Below are 13,850 nucleotides of genomic sequence, written 5' to 3'. Positions count from 1 at the left end.
TCTGTTTACACCAGCTCCCTAAGAGAAGCCATAATCAGGTCAGGGCCAACTTTTCTTCCCCAGGGAAGCAGACACCTCTGAAAAGGAACCTCTAGACAATTTCCTTTCTGATCCTACCTTACATACAAGGCTCTCTAGGGTCTAGAAGCTCCTGAAAACCCTGAGGACACTAGAGTCTAACACTACTGTTGAAGCATCCAAGTGGGTGAGGACAGTCCTCCACTCCCACCCACACCCTGAGAAAATTAGAGTCCAAACACATAGTTCAAAATCCACAGTTCTGTGATTAAATCTGATGACCACTTGTTGCTACTCCTATTAAACTTCTAATTATATTACATCTTGTACTACTCTAATCTATGTGTGCCTTGTACATGTTTATCAGTTCGTGTTATTTCCTGCTTAAAGCCCTCCAATAACTTCCCACTGTACCTAAAGTAAAATTCAGATTTCATACCCTGGCTTACATCACCTGGCCATCTATCTCTGTCTTCATCTCATACCACTCTCTACCTCACCCTCTGTGCTCCAGCTACACCAGTCTTCCAGTTTCTCAGACACATCAAGTTTGTCCTTGCTCTAGAGCCTTTGCACAGGCTCAGCGTATAATGCTCTAAGTCCTATGCGTCCATGGCTGGCTCCTTCTTGTCATTAAGAGTTCAGCTTAAATGTCACCCCTGCAGAGAGCTCTTCCCTAAAGTCACCACCTCAACTACCGACTCAGTCACAATACATTTCTCTACTTAGTTCTCTGCATAATAATTGTCACCATTTGACAGATCTTTGTTTATATATGCATCTGTTTAATTTTCCGTCTCAATCTATTAGATGTACTTCCATAAAAGAACAGGTATTTCATCTGTTTTGTTCATGGCAGTTAGGATAAATCTGTTCCAAATGTCAAGACAAGACAAAACTACAGATGTTTTCATATTATTAATTTCATATGGTGCAAGCTAATATATTTCCAGCACCTACAACACTACTTGACACATAGCAGGCACTAATAAAAATTATTGGAATGAATGAATATCATAGAAATCTGTGTACATGCTTATTTCCATTAGGGTAGGGCAGTTACCTCACACAGATTAGGTACATTTTGACTCTATTAATGAAATGATTAAGTAGAGCAAGGAAAATGATTCAAATAAAATTATAAAAGTAAAATGTCCAAATAAAATTAAATTCTAAATTAGCATACTCAAAATTTGTTAAATTACATTTTTATAGCCCTTTTACTTTAAAAATGGAAACTTTATAAATGCCAATGTGTCCAAAATTCCCAATTTAAAAATACATATTCAATAAAAACAAGTCCAAAGCAATTACCTTTCTCAGATTATATTCATTCGTAAACAGTCACTTGTGTATCTCCTTAGCGTTCAGGCACTGAGCTAGAACACTTTTATTTCCATGGACTAATGATCACCGTATAATATGATTTTAAATATTACGTGCAAAAACAAGGTGAGAAAATTATTTGTTTACCTGTTTTAATATGAAGGGGAGGAAGAACATTCACATTGTGAGGTGGCAAAATGCAAAGCAGCTGATTGGTGAAATAGGAAGCCATGAAGCGGGCCATGGACTGGACAACCCTCACCGCTGCTTCAGGATGAACGTTTCCAGTCACTCCAAACTCACAATGAGACTTCTCAGGAACTGCAGGATACACCAAATGACCAAAGGAGATTCTGATCAAACTATCAAAAGTAGTAATATTTAAGTTCCCAACATTATGCAAGAAGAAAATTATAATTACAACTTTTTTCTGAGATGAACACCCATGGCCTACACAAGTTAATTTATAATAGCTATCTACACTTCTTGAAGACAACAGAACAAAAATAATTAGCTCGTAATTATGAGCACATACACTTAGGAACTCTTTTAACCTCAAGCTACTAGTTTTACCTAAAAACATGGAAGGATCTATACAAACAATCCAGCCATAATGGACTTGCAAGTTTAGCATTTCATTATTTATTTTCCCTACTTTCTTCCCTTTCTAATTTTCTTTCTTTAATGAAAGGAGGCAGGGTTTACTACAAAGATAATCTGAAAAGCACCAGAGCAGTGATTCTTCATGCTTTTTTCTGTACCATTAGGTCTGGATATTATGATATACTTCCATTAGTAAGAGTAAGTCCTTACCATAAGATTCTTCTGGGAGGTATGGACAAAAGGAACACGTGGAGTGGAGGGAGAAGGCAGGGGAGGGAGAGAGTTACATCACTATTTCTAGGGTGACTCTGATATAAACTAGTAGGAGCAAACATGTGTCATCCCTATTTGAAAATCAAAACTCAATAATATAAATTGGCATTCAGATATATGTAAATAAACAGTTAAAACTATTAAACACAGATAAATACTAAGTTAACATTAATTTTTATAAAATGTATGGCCCCAACAATGGCAAAGTATCTTTCTTTCTCAGAAGTCACTTGGGGGGAATTCCCTGGTGGGCCAATGGTTAGGACTCCGTGCTTCCACTGCAGGGGTCCCGGGTTTGATCCCTGGTTGTGAGAACTAAGATCCCACAAGCCACGTGGCACAGCCAAAACAAAAAAAAGAAAAAAAAGAAAGGAAGTCACTTGGTAGGTATTCACAATAATATTAAGTTCGATATGTGTATGGCCATTTCTATCTTGTCACTTCTTGGAAGCTTGTGCCTGGTTTCCTCCGGACTTCACCCCATGCTCCTTTTCCCTTTGCTGATTTTGCTTTGTATCCTTTCATTGTAATGAATCATAGGTGTGAGTACAACTATACACTAGGCCCTGTGAGTCCTCCCTGTGAATCCCTGAACGTGGGGGTAGCCTTGGGGACTCCTGACCCAGTAGGGATATGATTAATATACTCTAAACAACTGTCATTAAAAATTAAAACAAATACATTACAATAGGTTCAACTTATCTTGAAATTTATTATCAAGTCATGACAATACTACCGAAAAAAAAAAAAAAAAGAATATCAGTCAGTTAAAAAGTCACACATAAAAAAAAAAAAAAAAAGTCACACATAAAAGTCTTCCACTCATACACAGCTACCAGTCCTTTTGGAGGGCAATTTGACACCAGGCATCAAAAGTCTTAAAACCATGGATTCTCTTTGATCCTGTAACCTCATTTCTCAAAATTTAACCTAGAGATATTATTAGTAATGTTCACAAAAATTTATGTACACTACAGCATTATTTAAAACATCAATAGTAAATAGGTGGCACCAATCTAAAATGTGCAATAATGAGGAAAAGGCTTAATAGGTTTTTAAAAAGAATTATTTACATTGGAAAATATTCATAATATTAAGTTTAAAAGATTATAAAACAGAATATACATACATAAATGTATATAGACAAAAAAGGGTAGATTAAGTGATTTTATTTTCTTCTTTAAACCTTTCCATATTTCAAAATTGTCTAAAATGAACTTGTACTACTTCTGTAATGAACACAAACATTTAAAAAGACAAATATCACCAAAAGTAAGAAATCTATAAACAGTGGCTGCATATGACATCACTTATATGTGGAATCTAAAAAGATGATACAAATGAACTTATTTACAAAACAGAAACAGACTCACAGACATCGAAAACAAACTTATGGTTACTAAAGGGGAAAAGTGAGGGGGAGGGATAAATTAGGAGGTTGGGATTAACAGATACACACTACTATATAAAAACTAGATAATCAAGAAGGACCTACTGTATAGCTCAGGGAGCTCTACTCAGTATTCTGTAATAACCTACGTGGGAAAAGAATCTGAAAAAAAATGGATATACGTATAACTGAACCACTTTGCTGTATACCTGAAACTAACACAACATTGTAAATCAGCTACACCCCAGTATAAAATAAAAATTAAATTTTAAAAAAATGCAGAGAAAATATGAATACCAGAATAAAAATGTCATGGTATTCGACCATCTATCTCACCTCAAAACAAACAAAACAAGGGGCTTCCCTGGTGGCGCAGTGGTTGGGAATCCGCCTTCCAATGCAGGGGACGCGGGTTCGTGCCCCGGTCCGGGAAGATCCCACATGCCACGGAGCGGCTGGGCCCGTGAGCCATGGCCACTGAGCCTGCGCGTCCAGAGCCTGTGCTCCGCAACGGGAGAGGCCACAACAGTGGGAGGCCTGCGTACCACAAAACAACAACAACAACAACAAAAAACAGTGGCTGAAGCCAAAGAAACCAACACTGTTCTGATAAACTAGTGAAAATCAAAGAAAGGGTTTTACGTAAGAGATGGGCCCCACTTCTCAAACTATTTTTAGAAGACTTTGTAAACTAACTTCTTTTGATCACTATTTTCCATCAGTAAAATGATGTTCTAAACCAATAATCAGTTATTAGAAAAAAACCAAAACAAACAAACTCCATTAGAGTCATGAACTCCATTTAGAAAGTTCTGATATATTGAGCCGTTCTGACACATTCATACGCATAGTATATATCTAATGGTCTACGACCGTATAACTATTATAACTATATTATGTGTTCATTCATATATATCTTTTACTCTGGTTACTGCTTAATTTAAATACACCTCTTTTAAAAAGGACAATCTAAATATTCTGCAGCCTATTAAGCAATTTTAAAAAGACTCAGAATACCTCAGAAAGAGATTTTCATCACTTTACTAAACAACCTTAAGCAACCATTAAAGAAAATATAAACATATCAAGGAAAAGTACTTGGGTACCTGATATTATGTCTAACAAATAGGGCTGTGATACAACAATTGTATCAGTTCAGCAGGCAATTACTGCTAAGCCTAGAGACCCAAAGATTAAAAACAAACAAAAACATGATCCTTGCTACTGAGAAGCTGACAGTCCAAAATTTACCACAATAGGGCAGAGCAACCAACTTTTATGTATAAGCAATTTCATATCTACACTTATAAATACAAAGTATTAATATTAAACAAACTGATTTTTGAAAAGCATACCTGAACAATCTTCCTCTTCTTTTACAGGTAGGTGGGACCATATCAGTATTTCTCTTACTAGCTGATCACATAATCCTTGAGCATCATTTAAATTATAGTTATAGAGGTGGCAGTACAAAAGGGAAAGATAATAGCGTATCTGAAGAAAACATATCCTTCTTCCTCCTTAAACAGGGAAGAATTACATTTACATTAAAAACATGTTAGCTAGGTAATGTTCTTGAGCTAGGTAGCTAGGGTAGACAGGAATGTTCGGTTTATAAAAATTCATCAAGCTGTACATTCATGTTATGTGAACTTTTCTGTACCTGTTTTATACTTTAATAAAAAACAGGTAAGCATTATTTTGTTCTTTTTCATTTTAAGTTCTGAACAATTTTATTTTCTTTGATCAGGCCCTAGGATGACTAAGAATTTATCCAAAGAGAGGTGCACATCCTCCTTATCTCGGTACTAAGGTCCACTAACGACATCTATCTCAAGTACACATGGTATGAAACAGAAGGGAACATGCTAAAAATAAAATTTTTTTAAAAACCACACAAGAAATCATACAAATATCAGACTGTCAAAGAGACTTTCCAAAGGAGAAGAAACACTATCCAATAAGATAGGAGTCCCTGACCACTGCCTTCAAACATCTGAAGGGTGCTTAGGACTGAGACTGCTGGCTGCCTACTCCTTATCTATTCTTTCTAAGTAAAAGAACTCTAATTTTACTTGAGGTTACAATGCACCCAGATCACAGTTTCTTGCTAGATATGGCCATGTGAAAATATGACAAGTTCTGAACCAAGAGATAATATTGTATAGAACTGCTAGAAAAGCTGCTTAAAGAGAGGTAACTCAACTAGGAGGTACACCCTTTTCTTGCCCTTCCTGCCTTCCTCCTTTCTGTTAACTAGATTATGTACATGATGCCTGAGACTTCAGCACCCATCTTAACTCAGCTTAAGACTGGAAGCAATGCACTAAGGACGACGGTGTAGAAAAACTAAAGGAGCATGAGTCCTTGATGAGACCACAGAAACACCGAATCAGCCCCAGACTATCAACTTCTGGCCTCATTTCCTAAGAAAGAGAAATAAACTTCTTTCTTGTAGAAGCCAGTTATTTTCAGTCTCCATTACAAGAAACCATACCAAATGGATACAGTTGGAAAATAAATTAAATGAAAAGGTCTACAATGAGACTCACTATGAAAACTTTTCTTCATGAGAACTTATCACCTTGAATGTCACTCTTCTTCATCCAGTTGGACAATCCCCAAATCTGAGAACTACAGTAGACTTCTCTACTCAAGTCCAATTGATCAAACCTCTTAAATACCTGACAAATGTGACTTCTGTCCTCCAGTACTCTTGATGTTGCTTTGGTTCAGGACCTCCTCAACTAACTGTCTTGCTTCTAGGTAAAACCCACATCTCTACACCACATTCCTACGAATGGCCCTCCATAATGTACTGAAGTGATCTTTCCAAATGGCCTATATTTATTTGAAAAGTTCTTTTTCTTACATAAAGTATCTTAACTGACCCCACTGTCTTCAGGATAAAATCTTAATCCCATGGCACTGCAGAATATCTTCCTTTATCATCTGTTCTCTACCTCTCACTTTAGCACTCACCACCCTATCCTCAATATTACACACATATTTCAAATAATCTGGTCCTGTTAAAACTACCTGCACGTTTACCAAACTGCCATGGTTTCCCATGCCTTTTTGCTTTAGGAATGCTATATCCTTTGTTAAACCATTCCCACTCCTTCAATTGGACAATTTTCACTCAATTTTAAATGTCAGCTCCTCCAGGTTTTCCCCAGACTGATGTTTGCACTCCAGCTCAGACTGTGTGCTTTCCCGGAACCTACCATAAAACATAATTAGAAACATGCTAGTTGTTTAGGTGATCTATCCTCCAGATTGTGGGCAACTTTAGGGTAAACTTGTTTATTTCAGTTATTCCTACTGCCTAATACACATAGCAGGCCCTCAATAAATACCGGTTAAGTAGATAAATTAATGAAACATACAAAGCCACATCAGTCAGAAAATAAATTTAATAATTGGCCAAACCTGACCAGGTAGTAGTTGCAGTCAAGGATAGCTCCAAGGTCACTATCTGAGAACCTCTGTCATCTTACTCATACCCTCAGCCCTATATCATAAAAGCTATCACCAGTTTCTAGAATCCACACCCCTAGATTCTCATCAAAACCTCGATGCAGGAGACCTTCCCTGTTGGTCCAGTGGTTAAGAAACCGCCTTCCAATGCAGCAGACACAGGTTCAATCCCTGGTCGGGGAACTAAGATCCCACATGTCACGGGGCAACTAAGCCTGCACACCACAACTTCTGAGCCTGCGAAACGCAACTACTGAGCCCATACACTCCAGAGCCTGAGTGCCACAACTAGAGAGAAGCCCGTGTGCTGCAATGAAGATCCTGCGTGCCGCAACCAAAACCCAATGCAGCCAAATAAATATTAAAAAAAAAACTCCATGTAGCCCATAATAAGTCTAACTCACAAGAAATTTTTTTTTTTTTAATTTTTTAATCTTATTTTATTTTTGGCTGCGTTGGGTCTTGGTTGCTGCACGCGGGCTTTCTCTAGTTGCAGTGAGCGGGGGCTGTTCTTCATTGCAGCTTCTCTTTGTTGCAGAGAACGGGCTCTAGGGGTGCAGGCTTCCGTAGTTGTAGCACGCAGGCTCGGTAGTTGTGGCATGTGGGTCCAGTTGCCCCATGGCATGTGGGATCTTCTCAGACCAGGGCTCGAACCCGTGTCCCCTGCACTGGCAGGCAGATTCTTAACCACTGCGCTACCAGGGAGGTCCGACAGGAAATTCTTAAAGTTGAATTACTTAAGGGCAGAGAGCCTTAGCTCCATGTTTCTATAAGTCTGTAATAAGGTGACAAATTATCTGACCCATAGTTTCTCATTTAGATACTTACAGTGCACTAAATGACAAAATATATATTTTTTAAATTTGGGATTAAGTCTCATTTTTTTCCCTATCAACAATCAATCACAGGTTCCATCACTAATCAAAAAAAGGACAGAGGAGCCTTATCTATGGATAACAGAAAAAATTCTTGGTGCTACAATTTCCAAGACTAAGAATAATTTTAAATAACTATTTCTGACAGTAAAGGTACCTACAATATGTATTCTATTTGAGCATTAAGAAATTGTGAGCACTCAGAAATCTGAAATAATTTTGAAGCTCAACAGCATGCTAAAATATGGTCCTACCAATATTATGGCAAATATTATTTTTTAACACTCCCCTACCTTTCTCTTGGGTTTCTTGAAGAGCTTTCTTCCATAGTTGAACAGACTTTTCATATGATCCTAATAGGAAACACTCTTCCCCTACAAAGTTTTTAACCAAAAATTAGTGCTGGTTAATTAAATTCCTTTATAAACACGTACTTGTTTTAAAATTTAGTGGATACAACTCCACCAGAAATTATTTTGAAAAGCAAATAATTGCAACCAATTAATAAAATCAAAGTCCAACTAACTATATCACTTATTCCTGGAGTTAGAAATTGTTTATAAGATACTGACCATTGATAGATTTAAGTTCTAAGGCCTGGTTCAAGAGAACTCCAGCAGTCTGCAATTTAGCCTGTATATGACATAACAGGGACTTGACAGTAGATGCTTCATGTGTCATCTTTTCAGTTAACTGTATGTCATCTTCAGGAACTCTTTGACTTAATTGTGTTTGATACCATAAAGTTTTTCTGTACAATACTCTCCAGAGAACAATCAATCTGCACACAAAATCAGGTAATCATAAGAATCAAATTTCAGACTAGCGATAAGAATGAGTATAGCCTCCTCATTAGCCTTTTTATTTCTGCATGTATTCTTCACTGAGGTAATAACATGTATACAAACTGATCAGATTTAAATATAGCACAAAGTCCACGGATCAAAAAATGCATATTTTTAAAACTTTCATAAATGCTTTATGTACCTGTGGTCATTTTTCTATAGTGCTTATCTAAACCAAAATCCTTCAACAGTATCATGGATGCCCAAGACTAATAAAATATATGTGTTGAATAATATCTGGCATAAATTCTATAACATAAAATCTATAATGCTGAGTGCTAATGGGTACAAGGTTTCTTTTGAGGGTGATAAAAATATTCTGGAATTTGTGCTAATAGTTCTACAAGCCTGTGACTATACTAAAGATCACTGAATTGTACACTTTAAAATGGAGAATTTTACAGTATGGGAATTATATCTCAATTTTGAAAAATCTATAAAGCTGATGGTCTCCTAATATTAAAGTCATTATACCTGTGTCCTGGCTGTTGAACAAAATTTAATACTTGAGGACGAATCTTGAAAGACGAATTCCAAGACCAGTTTTTCCGAGCACCACTATCTTGAAACATTTGAAAAATGGGCACCACCAATGAGTCTTGCTTTGCTGTTCTACTTCCATCAGTTGATGCTGAAATAACTTCTGGTTGAAGACTGTATACGCCATTTAAATGATCAGCTACCATTCTGAGTAAATGAAAACAGGCTAAAAGCTTCTTTGAGAATAACTGATTCTGTTGTTGCTGTGTCAGCAAAAGCTTTATAGTATTTGAGGTCAGCTTTACCAAATGTCCTACATCTTGTCTGTATCTCATATCCCAGTACTGGATTGATAAACACTGATGAAAAAGTTGAAAGATACAAAGTACCCATGCATTATGTCTTGGGCTCTTGCTTAAAAAAAGATCAAGTTTGGGGAAAGGACATTTTATAAATTGAAGAATGTACAAAAAATGAGTGATACAAACTACTGTGTAATTTAACATTAATTTTTTTTCTGTCACATTTTTTGAAATTCCTATAGTCCATGCTGCAAGGAGATTTTTCTGGACAGAATGCAGTTCTGTAACAGTTTTATCTGTCTCCTCAGTATTATCTTTTGCATGTATGGTATCAAACATAGAAGCAAATTCCAGTCTTCCTTCTTTGGCACTACTAAACAATAGATCCTTCTTTTGGTTCCAAAAAGAAAATAAGTTGTTTGGAAAATGTTCGCCTTCATTAGTTTCTTCGGCTTCAAAATCCTAAAACATGAGTGAAAAAAATTATACTTAATATCATTTGATTCCTTACAAGTAGAATCACTTTAGTGCTCTCAAATTTCTCTTCCCTTTAATGAAAGAAAATATGTTTCTTGGAATAAAGTCAATACGTAACTGTTCAAAGTAAATAAAACATTGTTACTAAGTACCTGCAAATCTGCTGTTTTTTCATTTAACTTCATTGTTTCTTCTGCCTGCAAGAATCTGGGAACAGTAGAATCAGCTAAATTTTCATTTCCGTGGTGTTTTAACAAGCTAGATCTTAGGGAATCCAGTGATTGCAAGTTCAGCCCTTGGTCTTTTGGCTATAGAAGAAAAAAGATTTCCAGAGCAAAATTTTATCGATAATTGTACTACAAACAATTAAAACATCTACAGATAACTGTATACAATCCAAGGCTGTCAGTACAGTTTTAAATTTGAAAGGACTAAGAAGTCAACTTTTACTAATCGTACCAAAAAGCACTATACCTTAGACAATATCAAACTTTGGTATGTTTTCTCAAGCCTCTGTGTTGAATCAAGTAGAAGGGATCTCATGAGCACTGATGGAGACAGATTATCGAGAAATCGAAGGGTTGTGACCATGTATCCATCAGAAATAATGAGGTAGGGTAACCGTGAATGTGCTTTTATAGAAAATCTCTGTCTCATAGGGTCACTATCAGAAGCTGATGAATCTACAGAATTATCTGAATCTTGAAGTGTAAACTGCTGTGGTCTAGCAAACAAACACCAAAATTCAAGAATTAGTAAGAGAAAAATCTTAAAGGAAACAATTATGTTATTCCAAAGAAAAAACAAAACAATTAAAAGTTCCAGAATGATGAAAATGCAAGCAAATTAAATGCAAAAATATTAAATGTGCATATATCTATGAGGAAAACATAAGTGATTAAATAATACAGAGGTTTATGTGTTTTTTTAAAATTTTCCCAGCATTGTGGCACTTACTGTCTTGTTTTTAATCTAGTTTTATACAACCTTTTCCAGAAAATAATTGAGGCAGTTCATTTTTACTATTGAAGAGTTAGTTACCTTTCCTTCTTACTATCTATTTAAATATACTTATAAGAATATAATTAGGAGCTATAAGTATATTTGTTATTAAGGAGGAGAAAGAAAAGAAACAGAGGACATTTGGAGAGGATGGTGATAAGCATAATTTTATCAGCTTAAGATTAAATCTGACTGAGTTTCCACATAAGTGTAGTTATTTATTGTTATGGTGGTGTACCTGATTCTGATTACTTAATATCACTGATTATTAACTTTGGAGCTTTATAACTATAAAGAGAATAGCAAAAACATAATTTTTTTTCTGGTTAGGAAACGAATCAAATATAGATTTTATTAGCCAAATGATCCACAATAGAAGATTGGTTTCAGAATGTACATGCTGTGAAATTTATAAAACCATTAAAAAGTGACTCCATGGGGCTTCCCTGGTGGCGCAGTGGTTGAGAGGCCGCCTGCCGATGCAGCGGACATGGGTTCGTGCCCTGGTCCGGGAAGATCCCACATGCCGCGGAGTGGCTAGGTCTGTGAGCTGCTGAGCCTGCGCGTCCGGAGCCTGTGCTCCGCAACGGGAGAGGCCACGACAGTGAGAGGCCCGCATAACGCGCAAAAAAAAAAAAAAAAAAAAAAAAAAGAAACTAATATTGTTATAAATGTTATATAAAATTTTTAAATTTAGAGGACAACACACTAAAATGCTAATAATTGTTATCTCTGAGGAATAGGATTACAAGTCTCACTTTCTACATTATTTAGTTTTGTAACATCTGATTTTTAAGTTTTTTTAAAACAATGAATATGTATTACTTTTGTAATCAAAAAAAGCAATCCATTTTGAAAGGCCCTAAATACTAATTTTAAAGGAAAATGTGAGGAAATTTAAGTCAATTATGAATCAGACCATAAGAAATAAGGAAAAACACTTTCACTGCACAAAGTGACAAGTTTTTCCATTAGAATTTTCTATTGCTAAAAATTAAGCAAAACTTTTTGCTAAATATAATCAAGGACACATCCCTCCTCAGTTTCTTTTCTATACAGCAAAGGGAATGGATTAATTTCAAAGACCTTTTCCAATGCTTCTGATTTGTAAATAGGTGTCTATATGTGTCTAGCCATATATAATAATATCAACATCAATAACAGCAAATATTTACTGAGCACTTATTTTATGCCAGAACTGTGTTAAAGCAATTTATAATTATTTATCATCTTACTTCATTCCCTCAACTCTAAGAGATTATTACTGTCATCTTCATTTCACAGTAAAAGAAACAGAGTCTTAAGAATAACTTACCCAAGGTCACACAACTAATAAGTAGAAGAACCAAGGTTTGAACCTTGTTCTGACTCCAAAGCCAAAATGCTTCCTGATCTCACAATTAAAAATTAAAATATGGCTAAATTCTAAAGTCTACTACCCATTTCCAACAACTTTTCTCCTTTTTCCCTCTGGGAGAAAAGTAGATACATATGCCAAGTTAATTTTTATCTAAGTGCTCTGCTTTTGAAACAATAAAAGATATATCACACTTCTTTTAATTTTTATATCAAAGAAGTTACTTTTTTTAGTGCTACTGATATTTAAATAACATATACTTACATAGTCACCATGTCAAATTTTCACCAGGATTAAGCCACAAAAAGAAACAGAAGAAAACTATAAATAAGAAGCGGATATTGAGATGACAGACTCAAAGAAAGAATAAGACAATTTGAAAGATGAAATTATATTAAAAAAATAGTAAAGTAATACCAAAAGAGAAAAACTTCTGTAAATAAATTAAAACAATTCAAATGTCTCACCTATATGTTATTAGTGGGTGAAGAGGAATAAATTCTGCTGGCCCAAATTCTATAGAGCAACCAAATGTAATTAACGTTAGCAATTCACCTTGGCAGGTCAATAAAACCAGGGAGCCACGTTTTAACACACAAGCCAGAAAAAGACTATCATGAGTCCAGCTGATATCACCTACCCAGTAGGACCTAGAAAAAGCAAGACAATATGTTTAGAAAGGACTCTCTACAATGTCTTTGACAATTTATAATGGCCAAGAAGGGGTGAGACGCTTCAAAATATAAGGTCAAAAAAATGAATAGTAGGCAAATGTCACATACATTTCATGTATTTTACTTCCCAGAAAAAAAGGTAAGAAAAAAGGAGTTTGCTCATAAACATCTACTCCATACAACATACAAATTAGAAATTTACTTAGATTCATAAGCAAATCATAAGATGAAAATAAGACCTAACAAAGTAAAGTTTTTGTCACTTACATTATAATTAGAACAACTTCTAATCCTAGTGGTGTCCAAAACTAAGATCTACTGGTAGATTTGAAGGTCACTACCACGCCTGTCTTCTCTGCAGCCTGCCAGAGCTCCACTCAGTACCAGACTCCCTCTTCCTAAAGCCATCTTTACTACTCCTTAACTATCTGATAATATTAATGTTTCTTTCATGGAGACAAAAAAGTAGCTCCTCCTCATGTGAATGATGGACACCCTAAGTCAAACAGACCACTGAACTGAGACTAGTAATTCTTCTAGAAAGGAAATTTTGGGGAGAGAAAGAAAATAAAAAGGCAAGGCTGGATGAACCTGAAAACTTTGGAAATTCAGAGAGCAGCAGAGAAAACAATTCAGAATAGGAACTTAGGAGGATCCAAGAGGAAATTTTCCTACTCTATAATCCTTCATAGGTCCACGTGCCATCCAAAATCACCACTTATGGTACTATCCACCCGTATGCAGAGAA

At 35.7% G+C, this 13,850-nt stretch overlaps 1 protein-coding gene across 4 annotated transcripts in view; it reads right to left on the bottom strand.

The window, feature by feature from the left end:
• The window catches only part of CPLANE1 (ciliogenesis and planar polarity effector complex subunit 1), a 128,585-nt gene that overhangs the window by 102,794 nt on the left and 11,941 nt on the right, over positions 1 to 13,850 (bottom strand). For all 4 annotated transcript variants that reach the window (XM_033421246.2, XM_033421252.2, XM_033421253.2 and 1 more), the window contains 8 exons: positions 12,896 to 13,078; positions 10,544 to 10,793; positions 10,222 to 10,377; positions 9,285 to 10,054; positions 8,538 to 8,746; positions 8,259 to 8,339; positions 4,966 to 5,130; positions 1,492 to 1,665 (listed from right to left, as the gene is read on the bottom strand). In XM_033421246.2, the coding sequence (XP_033277137.1) occupies positions 1,492 to 1,665; positions 4,966 to 5,130; positions 8,259 to 8,339; positions 8,538 to 8,746; positions 9,285 to 10,054; positions 10,222 to 10,377; positions 10,544 to 10,793; positions 12,896 to 13,078 (1,988 nt within the window). The remainder of the gene's footprint in view (positions 1 to 1,491; positions 1,666 to 4,965; positions 5,131 to 8,258; positions 8,340 to 8,537; positions 8,747 to 9,284; positions 10,055 to 10,221; positions 10,378 to 10,543; positions 10,794 to 12,895; positions 13,079 to 13,850) is intronic.

The sequence above is a fragment of the Orcinus orca genome, chromosome 3, assembly GCF_937001465.1.
Source record: "Orcinus orca chromosome 3, mOrcOrc1.1, whole genome shotgun sequence".
Lineage (NCBI taxonomy): Eukaryota > Metazoa > Chordata > Mammalia > Artiodactyla > Delphinidae > Orcinus > Orcinus orca.
This window is presented reverse-complemented; position numbering and strand designations above follow the sequence as displayed.